We start from the raw sequence: 14,521 nt of genomic DNA, 5'->3' as shown, positions 1-14,521 counted from the left end.
GGAGAGTGAATTTGTGTGGGGGGGGTGGAGGGGATGTGAGAAAACCTGGATTTGTGCTGGAAATGGCCCACCTGATGATCACTTTAGATAAGCTATTACCAGCAGGACAGTGGGGTGGGAGGAGGTATTGTTTCATGGTCTCTGTGTGTATATAAAGTCTGCTGCAGTTTCCACGGTATGCATCCGATGAAGTGAGCTGTAGCTCACGAAAGCTCATGCTCAAATAAATTGGTTAGTCTCTAAGGTGCCACAAGTCCTCCTTTTCTTTTTGCGAATACAGACTAACATGGCTGCTACTCTGAAACCTAGGCTTAATTGGCGGACGACATAACGAGGAGGCTGGACTAAGCCGCCCACTCCCCCTCTGGAGTCCTCGGCAAGAGATGGGGGGGAGGGTTGAAATGATGGGGGGGGTGACGAAGTGGGGGGTTTATTCGTCTTGCTCTGTTACATGGGAGTCCTACTGTCCTATACGAATACAGGGCGTGCCTTAGTGTCCCTGTGTGCTGCGCCAATGCCTCGGGGGTGGGAATTGGGGCTGTGAGTTTGCGGAGGCCCTCGCGGCAGGTGAGGCTGCCCAGCTATTTGCAGCTTTGTCACCTGAGACCTAGGCGGGGGGGGGGGTTGCGACCAGGTGACACCTTTGGCCCGGGAAGCGAGACAAAGAGAAGGAGGAGGGGCAACGGGGGGGGGGGTCGGACATCGGGTGGCTGGTGGCTGGCAGTCTCCGTGGGGGAACTGGAAGGGGGGAATCCAGGGCCTCTGGCCCAGGATTTCCAAGATGGACTTGGCTGAAAGTCACTGATGTCTGAAATAACAATCTCTGTTCTGTGCTGTGGTCCTGTCGACTAATAACCTGTCTGTTTTACGCTGGCTGAGAGTCCCGTCTGACTGCGGAGTTGGGGGGCAGGACCCTCTGGCTTCCCCAGGACCCCGCCTGAGCGGACTGGCTGTGGGAAGCGCACGGAGGGGCAGAGGAGGCTGAATGCTCCGAGGTCAGACCCAGGAAGGGGGAAGCCGGGTGAGCCGCGTGTCCTGCAGACAGGCTGTTCAGAGAGAGGAGGTTCCCCCAGAGTCCTGCCTGGCTTCATATGGAGTAGTTCCAGAGCATCCCACTTCTGCCACCTGTCATGGGGTCCCAGGGCCATGCTCTGGAACTGCTCCCCACGAAGCCGGGCAGGACTCTGGGGAGTCTCCTCTCTGGGAGCAGCCTGTCTGCAGGACACGCAGCTCACCCGGCTTCCACCTTCCTGGGTCTGACCTCAGAGCATTCAGCCTCCTCTGCCCCTCCCTGCGCTTCCCACAGCGAATCCGCTCAGGCGGGGTCCTGGGGGGGCCAGAGGGTCCTGCCCCCCAACTCCGCAGCCAGACGGACTCTCAGCCAGCCAGTAAAACAGAAGGTTTATTAGACGACAGGAACATGGTCTAACACAGAGCTTGCAGGTGCAGAGAACAGGACCCCTCAGCTGGGTCCATTTTGGGGGGCAGGGAGCCAGACAACCACGTCTGCCCTTCACTCCATGTCCCCAGCCAGCTAACTGAAACTCCCTCCAGCCCCTCCTCTTTTGGGCTTTGTCCCTTTCCCGGGCCAGGAGGTCACCTGATTCCTTTGTTCTCCAGCCCTTTAGCTCTCACCTTGCAGGGGGGAAGGGCCCAGGCCATCAGTGGCCAGGAAACAGGGTGTTGGCCATTGTCTGTGTCCAGACCCCTGCACACACCTGCCCTCTAGGGTTCTGCAAGGATCATACACCCTTACCCCACCACCTAGATGCTTAAGAACTGCCTAGGGGAAACTGAGGCACCCCCACACTATTCAGAGGAAACATTAAGAACAGTCCCACTTCGTCACACCACCATGTGAGGATGGGGTGGGAGGGTGGAAAGAAGCAGCTTTGTCATCTATCTGCTGGGCCCCAGGATCCCATCCGCCATGGCACCTTCACCGTCCAAGTCATGGGACGTCCTGGCCAGGCCAGAGAAAGGGCCTCGATGAGATCGTCCTCTCCAGCAACTCTGGCTAACTCTCTCAATGCCTTCTGGGCCACGAGACGGGGGCTCCTGCAGCTGCCATGCCCACCCTTGGTTTCGTTTGTCTTCCTCAGTGTATTTTTTCCTCGCTGGTTCCTATCTGAGCCGGCCGGGCCTGTCTGGTTGCCAGGGCTGCTGGGAGCCCGTGCCCAGAGAGGCAGTTAAAAGCAACGCCCTAAACAGCCCATGTTGGTACGAGTTTGCCAGGTCTTGGCACGGCTGCTCAGACCACGGCCCGGGCCCCTGTTTCTCCAGCGCTGAGGCTGCATATGAGAGTCAGCAGTGGGGACAGACGCCGGGGCCCCTCTCTCATGTGGCTGTTCTTCTCTGCCTTTGCCTGGGCTTCGCTTGTTTAGTTGTAGGAGAAGCAGGGATGGTCTTTAACGACAGCGGAGGGACGGTTGAGACCCTCTTCAACGGTCTCTGAATCTGTGCACGCTGCTGCAGCCGCAGGGATCGGGGGTGCTGGGAAAACAAAAGCCCGACAGATGCTCTAACTATTCGCCCTTCTTTTTTCCGTAGTAAAAGGCTATAAACAAGGACCGGTGCCTTTGCCAGGGGACCGAGCGGGCTGTGTCTCCCTGCGCAAACCCCTGCCCCGGGCGTAACTCTGCGTGGTGCCAGGGTCCCGTCACGCCAGGGACTCTCTGGCCCATTCATTGCACTGCAGGCGGCATACGGAATTCGGACCTTTGTGAGCGACCCGGAGCCGATGCTGTGCCAGGGAGCGGGAAATCAGGAGAGGAGCGCTAGTGATGCGGGTGGAAAAACGAAGACTGCAGAAGTCCCCGGAGACGCTCACAGCTCCCGAGGTCGGGGGAAGAGAGGAGAAAATGGCGCAAAGACGGAAGCAGCGGAGCCGTCTCGATGCAAATGTACGTTTGGGGCCAGGCCACTTCTCCATTCCTGAGCAGCTCACCCAGCCCAGGGGAAGCACTGGTGGGGCCGTGGTCAGGGCACGCACCTGGGCCACGGGGAACCGAGATCAGATTCCCTGCCCTGCCTGCCCGTGGGCACGGCCCTGCCTCTCTAGGGGTGTGCCCAGGTGTAGGGCCACTGAGTGCTCCCTGGGAGGACTGGGGGCTCCCCGAGCTCTGCCACGACGCTGGGCATGCACCTGACACCAACCTCTGCGGAGAGGAAGCACAGTCTAGTGGTTAGGATGCTGGCCTGGGGTGCAGGTAGCCGGGTTTCAATTCCCCGCCTCCCCAAACTGGCTGTGTGACCTGGGGCAAGTCACCAGGGCCCAGACCCTCCCTGGTGCAAAGTGTCCTCACACAGTGAGCGTGGATTGACACCGGCTGAGGGTTGTCTTCCCGCGCCTCCCTTCCCCACCTGCCAGGGCACGGGATCTGGTGAGACCGGGAGCCACGGCAGAGCAAGGGCCCAGCCTGACCGAGAACCCTGGCCAGCCTCCCACATCAGACCTGCCCAGAGGCTGATGGCTGATGCACTGGGGGGGGCTGCCACCCAGTGCCTGGGCCTAGCCTGGGAAAACCCCTCCCCCAGCGCCTGGGTCCCGACCGTGGGCACCCCAGGCCAGGCAGTGCGCTGGCCTCGCACCGAGCCCCCCGCCGTGTGCCCCCAAGCACCAGTGCCCCCCAGGCTCCAGCCCTGCCTCCCCCAAGCCCAGTGCCGCCTTGGCCCTGCCCCGCTGCCCTGCCTCCCTCCCGTGCCTCGCTGCCCCCCAGTGCCCCCCACGCGCGGTGCCCGGCTAACCTTTCCCCATCGCGCTGCGCGCCCTCCCCACGCACCGTGCCCCCGGGCCGTGCGCTTCCCGAGGGGCAGTGCCTAGCCCGGCCCGAAGCCCCGCCCGGCCCCGCCCCACGCCATAAGCCGCCGGCTGAGCGGGGTTGCGGCTCCCGTGGCGGCGCAGGGCAGGGATGGCTGCGAACCGGGTGGGCAGGCGGCTGGGACGGGGGTCCCCGGCGCGCTCTCCGGGGAGTACCCGAGCGGAGCCGGCCCGCAGCCCCGGGATCCAGAAGCGCCAAGCCCGGGTGACGGTGAAGTACGACCGGCGGGAGCTGCAGCGGCGGCTGGACACCGAGAAATGGATCGACGGGCGCCTGGAGGAGCTGTACCGGGGCCGGGTGAGCTGCGCCGGGGCGCACGGGACGGGACGGGAGAGCGCCGGGGCCGAGATGGGGGCGCTGGGGCACGCAGAATTTCTTCTCTCAGAGCTCGGGACAGAACTTGGCACCTGCCTAGCGCTGGATGGAGATCCATGGGTAGGGCCATGGGACAGCCACTAGCCCCCACTGCCCTTCCAGAGCCAGGAGAGAACCCAGGAGTCCTGGCTCCAGCCCCCCTGCTCTAACCACTAGATCCCACTCTCCTCCCAGAGCCCGTGGCCGAAAGGGGAGCTCCCGCTGCTGCCAGGGCCCTCCTTCCCTGAGAGCCAGGCTCCGTGCTGGGGTGACCCTGGGTATGAGGCACCCTCTGCCAGGGGGTCTGTTAACGATGTGGGGGAGGGGTCTCTGCTGCGCCCCACGCAGACAGCAGCCCGCAGCTCCTAGGGGTGCACAGCGGCTGGCGGGGGTGTGCTGACTAGGTGCCTCTGGCTGTGAGGTTGGAGGGGCTGTGTCTGAGCTCGAGGCTAATGGCTCCCCAGCCCTTTGCTTTCGGGGGCCATGATGGGGCACGCTGGGTATGTACTGCAGTCAGCCCCGCTCTGGAGGGCCGGCTTGGCAGCCCCTGGCCAGGCTGGCTGCTGGGGCCACTAGCCACAGGTTGGACAAGACCCTTTGCCTTGGGCTGGGCTGGTGCCGTGATTAGCCAGGACTCCCCGGCTGTCCCGGGTCTGGGGTGTAGGGATGGAGAACAAGGAATGGAGACCTGAGACTCGGGGCTCCCTCCCTCTCTTGGGGCTCCACAGGGCTGCTGCATCCCTGGCTGCCCTGTGGGTCTCTTCACTGCCCTGCTGCTTCTCAAAGGGCTACAGAACTTCGGAGGGGCTAGGGGCAACTTTCCAAAGCAACCAGGGAGTGTGGGGGACCCACCAGGAGCTGCCCCAGCCTCAGTGCTGTCTGGAAAGTCATCAGGGCCCTGCAAGGGGTCTCAAATTGGGGCTCTGACAGCCCCTGGAGCCATCTCCAATCTAGGGCTTGGCCTGAGGGCTAGACCCCTGCACCAGGCTTTCCTGGCTCAGCTGAGCTGTTAACTGGCTGCGCTCTCCATTTCTTCCTGATCCCCCCCCCCCCCGAGATCGGCCGTTTGATTCTGTTAAGTGTCTCCGGGCAAGACCGAAGTGCCGCCCAGTCGGGCCTGGGCCAGGTGCCCGTGTGTGGCTGTGTGAAACGCGAGTCTCTCTGGTCAGGGACGTGACTGTCTGAATTCCTAGTGCGGCTGCACACCTGGCACCGGTACTCGTGCAGAACGCCCGGCCCAGGCTGCCCGCTCTGGGCTGCCCCAGGGGCTGGTTTAACACTGCAATGTCTCTAGCTGGGGGGCTGGTCTGCAGTCAGCACGTACCTCCCCAGCCCAGCTGACCTGGGCTCCCACCTCTGCCTTCCTCTGGGGCTAGGATTAGCCAGGCCTGGCCCTTGTGGCGAGAGGCTGAAGTTGGCTCTGTCTCTGCTGGGGTCCGTTCAGCATGTCGGGCTGCATGCGCCGGGGCTTCTGCCAAGCTGAGCCGATCTCTGGGGACAAGCAGCCGCGTCTCACGCTTCAGAATATTGGGCCCGATTCTCTGCTGTCCTGCACCCAGCGCAGACGCTAGAATCCAGGCCAAACGCTCCCCCTCCGCTCTGCGCAGGTGGACGTGGCTGCCCAAGGAAGTGCAGAATCAGGGGCTAGCTGCCTCCCCCAAGCCCTGAAATGCACCTTGAGGCTGCTCTTTAATTTCTCCTTCAGTGTTCAAACCCTAAAACACTTTCGCCCTCGCCCGGCTGGCCGGCCTGGGGAACCTGCAGCCTCAAGTGCTGTGAGTCGGGAATCTCCAGCTACAAAAATAGCAGACTTTCCCTTTTGCTTCAGCTCTTCCATGAAAGGAGAGAGCAGCTGGTGCGGGCAGCCTGGAGAGCTCCAGCTGCGTTTCCCTCCCAGGCGAAGGGAGATCTCTGCTCTCGCCCAGGGCTCTTCTCCCACCGAGGGAGCTGCAGGTACCTGGTGCAGATGAGCCGTGCACGGGTGCAGCCTTGTCACGCCACCCCGGAGCAGCGTCTGCAGGAAGGGTTTGCCCCACTGCAGCGTAGAACAGGCCTTGGAGAAGGCAGCTGTTAACGCGGCTGCCTGGGGTGTGAAGGGGCCAGTAGGCGAGACCAAGCTGTTCCCTCTAACTCACCCCTGCTTCGAGCCAGGGCTCTGAGGAAGCCAGCCCCCAGCACGGGATCCCTGAGGCAGCTCCTACGTGGCGCTGAGGGAGCTGTTTGGAAGAGAGTCCAGCGAGGCTCAGCTCCAGATGCTGGGGAGCAGCTGCAGCGGGGTGTTGTGACAGCGGGGCCCTCCTGGCTCGCCCTGGCTGGGTGCTGGGTGAGGTGAGGCAAAGCTCCCTGCAGATGCACGTGAGGCCTGGTGCTGCCCAGCCTGCAAGGGACTGGCCCCTGGCGCTCAGGCCGGGTGCTGGCTCGGGCAGGGAGGGGGAATGGCTGCAAACCTGTCGCAGGGGAAAGCCATGGGGAATCCATAGACACCCCCCGTCAGGTCCAGGGAGCTCATCCCTCTCTGCAGGGCTGGCTCGCCAACCCAGACAATATGAACGCACCTCTCTAGCTGGCGCGTGGGGCAGGAGCCTGCGGGGGCCGGCAGGAAGAGGCGGCTTGGCAGCTGGCTCCCACGCAGATGCCTGGCTGGGCAAGGCGCAGGTGCTCTGGGCTGGGCTCTCCACATCAGGAAGTGGATCCATGGGTGGCCTGTGGCTGGAGGCATGGCTCAGACTTCCTCAGCCACCTCCACGTTCACATCCTCTGCTGGGGGGGGTGAAAGGGGGGGCTTTGATGGCCCAGAGCCTGGCCCAGCTCTCAGGCAGATGCCATAAAACCCAGGGCTGGAGCCTGCTCCACGTATCCCGCTGTTAACCTGGGTGCAACGCCCAGCCCCTTCTCGAGAGCAGCGCCAGGCTCTGCGCCACGACTGCCCATGGCCTGCACCCAGCTTGGAGAGTGGGGGGGCACTGGGGGGCATAAGGACCTGCATTGGTGGGTGAGGGGTCGTGGTACCTCGATCCCATTGGCTGTAAGTGTGTGGGAAATTCTGGTTTAACCCTTCACATGCCCGGCTCAGGCTTCCCCCGCCCCCAGCCTCCCTTTCTCCAGGCCAGATGGGGTGGGACTGGGAACAGCTGTTCCATTGTCCTGAGTTGTTCCCCTCCTCCTGGGGGCTGATTGCTGGTGGGGGATGGGAGCCTCTTTCCGGGCCTGGACACTGGCTTGGGGAGGGGGGACCGGCAGGTCCCTGCAGAGCAGCCCCCGAGCCGAGCTGTGGGCTGGTCAGTCCGAGCTGCGTATGGCCCAGAAGGAGCGGAGTGTGGGGGGAGGGGCCTGCAGCCTGTCTGGTGACTGGTAGGGCTGGGGGGTGCCGGGCACAGGGTTTGTAACCTGGCAGCGCAGGGCACCAGCAGGACAATGGGGCTCTGTACCGGGCAAGTCCGGAGCAGCCTGGCCCTGGACCCGAGGGAGGGGGCAGCTGCCAGCTGGAGCTGGGGTGGGAGTGCCCAGGGGGGTGTGGGGTGTGCAGAGGAGCAGGCTCTAGCAGGCCCCTCAATTCAAGGGGGTGCAGGGCTGGCCCCTGGGCTGCAAGGCTCCGGCAGGTTGTCCGGGATGCCAGGCCAGGAGAGCATGGTGGAGGGGGCTCTGCCCCAGCCAGGCTAGGAGAGGTGGGCGTGGGGGGAAGGGCTCCCCCAGAACTGGGGGAACAAAGGGGTCTTAAAACCACCCCACCACGGGGCCGAGCTCTCTGCCCTCACCCGCTGGGCTGGGTGCCTGTGGGTGCTGTTGGGTCAGGCTCTGGCACTGGGTGTGAGGATGGACCAGCTGATGTGGGCCTTGGGGCCTGGCCCGGCTCCCTTCGCCAGACCGGGGCCAGCTGCTCTTGTATCGGGCTCTGGCAGGAAGCAGCCTGCATGCCCCAGGCTGATTGCTGGCATTTCCTGGTGCTGAATGAGCAAACGGGCCAGGAGGGAGGAGATCCCAAGTGACAGCAGGGCCTGGCCTGGGGTCACATGCAGGCTGGGCACCGTGAGAGCCGAAGGCCCCCGCGAATGTGCACGGGGCACGGCTTTGCCTGCCAGAGGGGCTGGAGCCTGGCGCTCCGGGGCTGGGGGGCGCAGGGTTTAACAGGCTCTGGGGGTGCCCAGTGCTTCTGCAGATCTGGGCAGAGCTGGGTCTGGAGCCCAAATTCCTGCCACCTGCTCCAACCCACAACCGCTGCTGGGGTCCTGCATCCCGCTCGGGTGCCCACAACTCATGGAGGAGCTGGGTCAATTGGAGGGGTCCGAGAAGAGCCACGAGAACCAGCAAAGGGTCAGAAAACTTGCCCTGGGTTGGAACGAGCTCCGTTTAGCCTCGCAAAGAGAAGGCTGTGGTGACTGGAGCCCAGCTGATCCGTACCTACGGGCCCCGGGGGACCAATACTGGATCCTCGGCTCGTCCGTCTAGTGCAGGAAGATCTGACGTGCCACAGGCTGGAGGCTGAAGCAAGACAGATGCAGACTCTTAAACGTTTGCACCTTATTTCCGGCGAGCGAAATCCCCCAGGAACAGTTCACCAGGGGGTGGGGGGATCTCCATCACCCCCCAGCTCAAAGCGAGAGCAGCTCTGCCCTAGGAGTTACTGGGGGGGCTGGGCCCTGTGGGGTCAGCTGAGATGAGCACAAGGGTCTCTTCTGGCCTCGGGAGCTAGGAATCCTCTGGCCCCAGCTTCCCGGAGCTGGCAAGGGCGGCTTTCAGTGGGGGGGAGGGTGCTGGGAGACCCTGCAGGGCGGGAGGGAAGCCCCAGGGTGAGGTTGGGGCAGACAGGGCCCCTTGCACATGGCTCTCCTGTGGGCTGGCATGGGATCCACTCCCCAGCACAGAGCAGCTTGGAGGAGATTACAGCAGAGACCTGGCAGCTCTAGGGAAGTGGGGGGGCTGTCTGGGCTGCTCAGTGCCCCGGGCCATGTCCCCACGGCTGCAACACCCCCCACCACCCTCCTGAGCCCCCTCTCATTGCAGGAGGCAGAGATGCCGGATGAAGTGAACATTGACGAACTCCTGGAGCTGGACGCAGACGAGGCACGGGCCGCGCAGCTGCAGGTGGGTGCTGGGGTCCGGCCAGCCCCCTCCCCTCTTGTCGGCTCGGGGCTCTGGCCTGGGTCCTGTCTGTCAAGGGGGCGTCTGGCCCTGTGCTGCCTGCAGGACTGTGGGGCATGGCCCGGGCTCTGTCCTGGCACGGAGGTGGTGCCCGGGGGGGTCAGGTGGCACTGGCCATGGGTTGCAACTGCTGTCAGAGGACTTGTTCCACGGCTTCTCTTCTGAGCTGTGTGGGGCTTTGACCAGCGGGGCCCCCCGGGGGCTGCGTAATTCAGACAGAGAAACAGCCGGCGCTGACAGGGCCAGGGAGAGACCTTCTCCTGGGTGCCTGGCAGGCCGCATTTCTACCTCTGGGCCGCCAGTGGCCACCTGCGGTGAGGCAGGCCCCCTACACTGGAATCACTCCAGAGCACAGGGATGGGGAAAGCTGCTCCACTCTCAAGTGAGGGGGACGGCTCTGCCCCTCGAGGCCTCCTGGCTTGGCATGCCGGAGTCTGGGGAAGGATTGAGCCCCCCCGCTGTAGGGCACGTGCCAGTTGGGGGGCAGGTCCTGAGCTGGGGTGGGTTGTCCCGTGGCTGCCGGGGCCCGGAGCTGGCAGGTCCCATCCTCCCGCATGGGTCGGGGCATGGATCTGCAGCAGGGACCCCGGGCACCACGCTCAGGTCCACCTGTCTCTGTTTCCAGGGCATCCTGAAGTCTTGTCACAACAACACGCAGGTGAGTGGCGGTTGCCGAGACCCCAACCGCGTCACTGCTCCCATCCTGGTGGGGCCCCAGCACCCGTATCTTCATTTGCAGCCCACGGGGGCCCTGCCGCCTTGGGGGAGAGCCCGCAGCTCCCCAGCAAAGGGACCCAGGGCTGCTGCCAGCCCTGGGCTGGCCCCTGAATCTACCCCAGCCCAGCTCAAGCCAAGGGCTTGGTCGCCAGCCAGCCCAAGGGAGCAGGCTGGAGCTCCCTTCCCAGACCGTGCCCAGTGCTGGCTCCAGTTACAGCCTTCCCAGCACTGACCCCGGCCAGCGGTTCCCACGGGACCTGGCTGCTCCGGAGCATCGCGGCCCCACCACAGCCGCCGATCAGGGCTTTAAAAGGGAAAAACATTCGTCCCTCTGCTTCCTCCTTGGTGGCGTGGGGCGAACGGGTGGGGGAGGCGGGGGGCAGCCTTGGAACTCCCCTCCCCCACCCCCGCTTATCTCCGGCTCGGCCAGCTGCCCCATCCCCCAGGTTGGCGACAAGCTGCTTGCAGGAGGCAGCTCTGGCCCCTCTAGTGCTCCGGGTGGGGGGCAGGCAGCTCCAGGGACCGGGGGGTGCAAGGCCCAGGGCTGGCATCCTGCCCTGCCCCCAACAGTCCCTGCACCGAACCCTGTTGAGGGCTCCCCCTTCAGACCCAGCTGTGGCCTGCCGCCCCCTTGCTGCACATCTGGCCTTGTGGCTAAGAGCCTGGGGGAGCTGGGCCCTATTCCGGGCTCTGCCAGACACTCTCGGGGCCTCTGCAGCACCGGGGGTCGGGGTTGGAGCCTTCCTGTGTCTGCTGCGACCAGGCCCCTCCCGCTGTGGGGCTGCAGCGTGCGGTGCTGGGGCCCTGCTCTCCCAGCAATGGTCTCCTCCCAGCCCAGACCTGGCTCCTTCCCTCCTGGTACTGCAAGGGCACCTAGACTGCAAAATCTTACCCCTCTTAGGGACGCCCTGAGCCCCAGCACCTGCTGGCACTGACCTCCACGCCTGGTACCCAGATGTCCTGGTGACGGGCACGCTGGGGCTCCCGGGAGCTGGCATCCCAGGGTTTCCCAGGCAGTGAGGGGCTGGGTGGCGTGAGAGCCGCTGGCTCGGGGCAGGGCCGCGTCAGCTTCTCCGGCTGTTGGGCCCAGCTGGGAAGCCTCTGGCAGGAGCGCTGATCGGCCTCCAGCGAGTCTCTGCTCCCGTGCCGCAGCCCCCCGCAGCAGTGTTCCCGGGGAGATGTGGGGCAGGCTTATTCGGGGCTCCCTTCCCCCAGGGGGGTGACCAGGGAAGGATGCTCTGCAGCCTCTCTCTCCCGCAGGCCTTCGTGCAGGAGCTACTCCTCAAGCTGCGGGGGCTCCAGAAGCAGCAGGCCCTGCGGCGGCCCAGCCCGGAGCCGCAGGAGCGAGCGTGACCCCTGCCCGGGGGGGGCCCCCCGCGGCCCTTGGCAGCGGCAGCTTCCTCCAGAGGAATGGGACCAGCGAGGCCCCACAAATCCAGCCTGGGGCCGCTCGGCGGAGCCTCCTGACGCCACAGCTTGTGCCCCTGCAGCCGGGGGTGGCACAGGCCTGGCTGTGCACAGAGCCCCCCCGCCACAGCCCCCTGGACAGTATCCCCCTGCCCCCGGCCTACGACTGGCCCCTGTGTAAATCTCGGACGAGCTGGGTGCTTGGGGCTCAGCAGGTGCCTTTGGTCTGTAATAAAGCCTTGCTCTGGCGCGCTCGGGGCCGGCTCTGGGGTTTTTGCTGCCCCCGCTCAGGTGGGGCTGGGGCTCGCGGGCAGCCCTGGAACGGGAGGGAGTGACGTCACCTTCCCCCAGCGCCTGCAGGGGCTTCCCTCCTCCCCCCCGGCCGCACAGAGAAGCCCCCATCTAAGGGGTGGCACAAGGTGGCACAGCCCTGGCTCCCCGGCAGGACTCGCCCTCTCCTCCCCAGGTAGCGGCTGGGCCCTGGCCGCTCAGCAGCCCGGGGCTGGGGCTTCCCCTTCCCGCTGCGGCCGGGGGCCCGGCGCCCTCGCCCCGTCTATGTGGCGCAGCGCCGAGAGAGCCGCTGCCCCGAAGGAAAAGGCGGGCTGGAAAGGGGCCACCCCAAGCACCTGCTTGCTTTGCTGGTGCCTCGAGCCGGTCCTGGGCGCGGGGGCCTGGTCCCTGCCGCGGGCGCCGGGCCCTTCGGGACCTGTGGCTCTGCCGGCACTGAGCCACTGTCTAGACGGCCAGCCAGCCCCGGGGCTGGGCTGACCTGGCGGGGACTTGGCCTTGGGCCTGGGGCACGCTCAGCTGAGCCTGGGGGAGCTGCCCTGCCTGCACCCTCTGTTCCTCTCTCGGGCTGCAGGAGGGATTCCCAAGCCAGCAGCCTCGGTGGGGCCATGCTGGGCTAGGCTGCAGTGGGGGCAGCTTGGGGGGTGAAGCCCCACCCCTCTGACTCCGGGGCAGGGTAGGGAACCCCTCTTGCGGCGATAGGGTACCTTGTCCCTGTTTTCCCTTGCCCTGCCCCGGGCGGGGCTGCTCCCCACAGGACAGTGCCAATGGCACGTGGCCTGGCAGGGTGCTGGGCAGGGGCCGGGGGAAATCCCCCTTCCGTGGGGCCGAGCAGCTGCTGTAGCTCCCTGCCCTGGGGCAGCGCCCGGTGGCGCTGGGGAGAGCGGCTCTCCCTGGGCCGGGTCTCAGGCCGGTGCCTCGCTGGCGAGGCGGCTGGGTGGTGCACCAGTACCAGGCTCATCACTGTGCAGGAACCTGCTTCTGCACCTCCCCTAGCCAGCTGCTGCTCCCTCTTTGCTTTCCGCCCAGCCTGCACTGCCGAGGAGCCCGCCCAGGTGCCCTGTGCGGCTCAGCTGGGCTGGTGAGCAAGGGCCGGGCCAGCCCCGGTCAGCTCCATATTTAGCCATGTGCTGGGCATTCCCGGTGGTCCTATCCATCCTGCAGACAGCTGGCATGCCTGGCAGCCATTCCTGGGCGGGCCTGGAGCCGAGCTCCAGCCAGGAGTTGCAGGGAACGGCTGTGGGAGCGGGCCAGTGCTGGGCCCCTGCCGGGGCTGGGGGCAGCTGGGGCACCTGGCAGGGACCTCACCTGAGCTGTTCACCTCTCTTTGCCTGGCTGCGGGGCCCTTGGCACAACTGGACACTCCCCCTTCTGCCTCCCGTGTGGGACTTGGAATGTGGCCCTGCCTGGAATCCAGGGCCAGCTGGAAAAGTTGGGCCTTCCCCTGGGAGCCACCTGGGTACAATTCCACTTGAGGGGGGAGAGGGCCTGGCCCCCAGAGCCACCGGGCTGGAGTCCTACCTTAGCCAAAGGTCACAGCAGGGCCTCCCACTGCCAGATGGAGGCTGGCTTAGTCACTGAAATGGTGCCACCTCTGGGGTGTAACGAGGCAGCTGGTCGAGCAGCTGCACAGCGACAGAAAGCAGGGCCGCCAGTGAAGGCGAATCCTGTGAGTAAATCGGGCTGCGGGGCGCAGCTGGGGGTGTGTGAGTGGAATGGACGCTGTCGTTGCTCTTATGTGCCCTCTGCCCTAGGGGTGAAAGCAGCCTGCCGTGCGCTGCTCGGGATCCCTGCTTAGGCCTGAGCAGCTGTGGCTGGTGGCGTGCAGGGCTGGGGATCAGGCAATCACCCTCCATCCGGTGTTTATACCTCCCTGTAAACACTGGGAGTAAACCGCTCTGCTGGGGCCGCTGGCTCTGGACTATCTGACCCTTCTCAGCGCTTTCCTGGCGGCAGAGCATGTCCCAGGACCTTCTCGATCCCCAGGGGGCCGTGCGCCAGGCGCTGCTGGGCACAGTCACGGGGGGCGTGTCAGACTTTGCCTTACATGGTGTGTCCTGCTTTCTGGGGTCCTATCACTGTCACGCAGCCGAGGGGGGTGGGGGGAAGCCCCGTGCTCGAGCCAGGTCACCTACTGCTGGAAACACACCCAGGGGCTTGTCACGGGGGGGCCCTTAGACCCGTGGGCCCAGGCCCTCAGCTGGCACAAATCAGCTGTTTACCGGGACTCCTGGTGTTGGGAGCTTCTGGCCAGGACTCGTCCTTCCCCTGCTCTCGGCGGAAGGCACCAGCGGGGGCTGTCTACAAGGAAACAAATTCCTGGTGACTGGGGTCCTTGCAGGCGGGCTGGGAGGGGTGAGGGGGCTCTGGCACGATGGGGCCCTGGTCTCGGCCGGGGTCTGGGCTGCGTCCTGCCTGGCGTGACGGGGCCCTGGTCTCGGCCGGGACCGGTAGGTGCTACTGTCACGCACAGGGTAATTAGCTCCCTGCTGCCCTGGCATGGTCTGACACCCGCCCCCCGGCCATGCTGAGCACTAGGGTCTGCGTGGATGGAAGGGGGCTCGGTCTGTGTCCTGGCAGCAGTTGGGCTGAGAACTCAGCTACCGAACCCCCCTCCCGCAGGGGGAAGGAGCCCTCTTCTGCCGAGTGATCCCGCCTAGCCGCAGGATGGAGACGAGGGCTGGCTGCAGCAGGAATCCCAAATCCCCAGAGCATCTAAACCCAGGTCTGTAAGCCCCAGGGCACCAGCCTGCAGCCAGGTCTGGGGTCAGCACGGGGCCAGGGGAGGCACCCAG

General features: G+C 65.3%; 1 protein-coding gene across 2 annotated transcripts; it reads left to right on the top strand.

Annotated features, from left to right (window-relative positions):
• The first annotated feature begins 3,849 nt into the window (after nucleotides 1-3,849).
• Nucleotides 3,850-11,692, top strand: PPP1R14A (protein phosphatase 1 regulatory inhibitor subunit 14A). 2 transcript variants are annotated; one of them, XM_073321819.1, is made up of 4 exons: nucleotides 3,851-4,118; nucleotides 9,177-9,257; nucleotides 9,940-9,972; nucleotides 11,292-11,692. In XM_073321819.1, the coding sequence occupies exons 1-4, from the start codon at nucleotides 3,912-3,914 to the stop codon at nucleotides 11,382-11,384; spliced, it is 414 nt and encodes a 137-aa protein (XP_073177920.1). In that variant the 5' UTR covers nucleotides 3,851-3,911; the 3' UTR covers nucleotides 11,385-11,692. The 2 variants fall into 2 exon arrangements, with proteins under 2 accessions (XP_073177921.1, XP_073177920.1); XM_073321820.1 differs by lacking the exon at nucleotides 9,940-9,972 and having other exon boundaries at nucleotides 3,850-4,118.
• The last annotated feature ends 2,829 nt before the right edge of the window (nucleotides 11,693-14,521 follow it).

This window comes from Lepidochelys kempii, chromosome 23 (genome assembly GCF_965140285.1).
Source record: "Lepidochelys kempii isolate rLepKem1 chromosome 23, rLepKem1.hap1, whole genome shotgun sequence".
Lineage (NCBI taxonomy): Eukaryota > Metazoa > Chordata > Testudines > Cheloniidae > Lepidochelys > Lepidochelys kempii.
Note: the sequence above shows the minus strand (reverse complement) of the source record. Positions and strands in the feature narration are given on the sequence as shown.

Coding starts and splice junctions, on each gene's coding strand:
- PPP1R14A (XM_073321819.1), top strand. CDS start 3,912: ATGGCTGCGAACCGGGTGGGCAGGCGGCTGGGACGGGGGTCCCCGGCG. Junction 9,258..9,939: donor CACGGGCCGCGCAGCTGCAG/GTGGGTGCTGGG, acceptor CTCTGTTTCCAG/GGCATCCTGAAGTCTTGTCA. Junction 9,973..11,291: donor CTTGTCACAACAACACGCAG/GTGAGTGGCGGT, acceptor TCTCTCCCGCAG/GCCTTCGTGCAGGAGCTACT.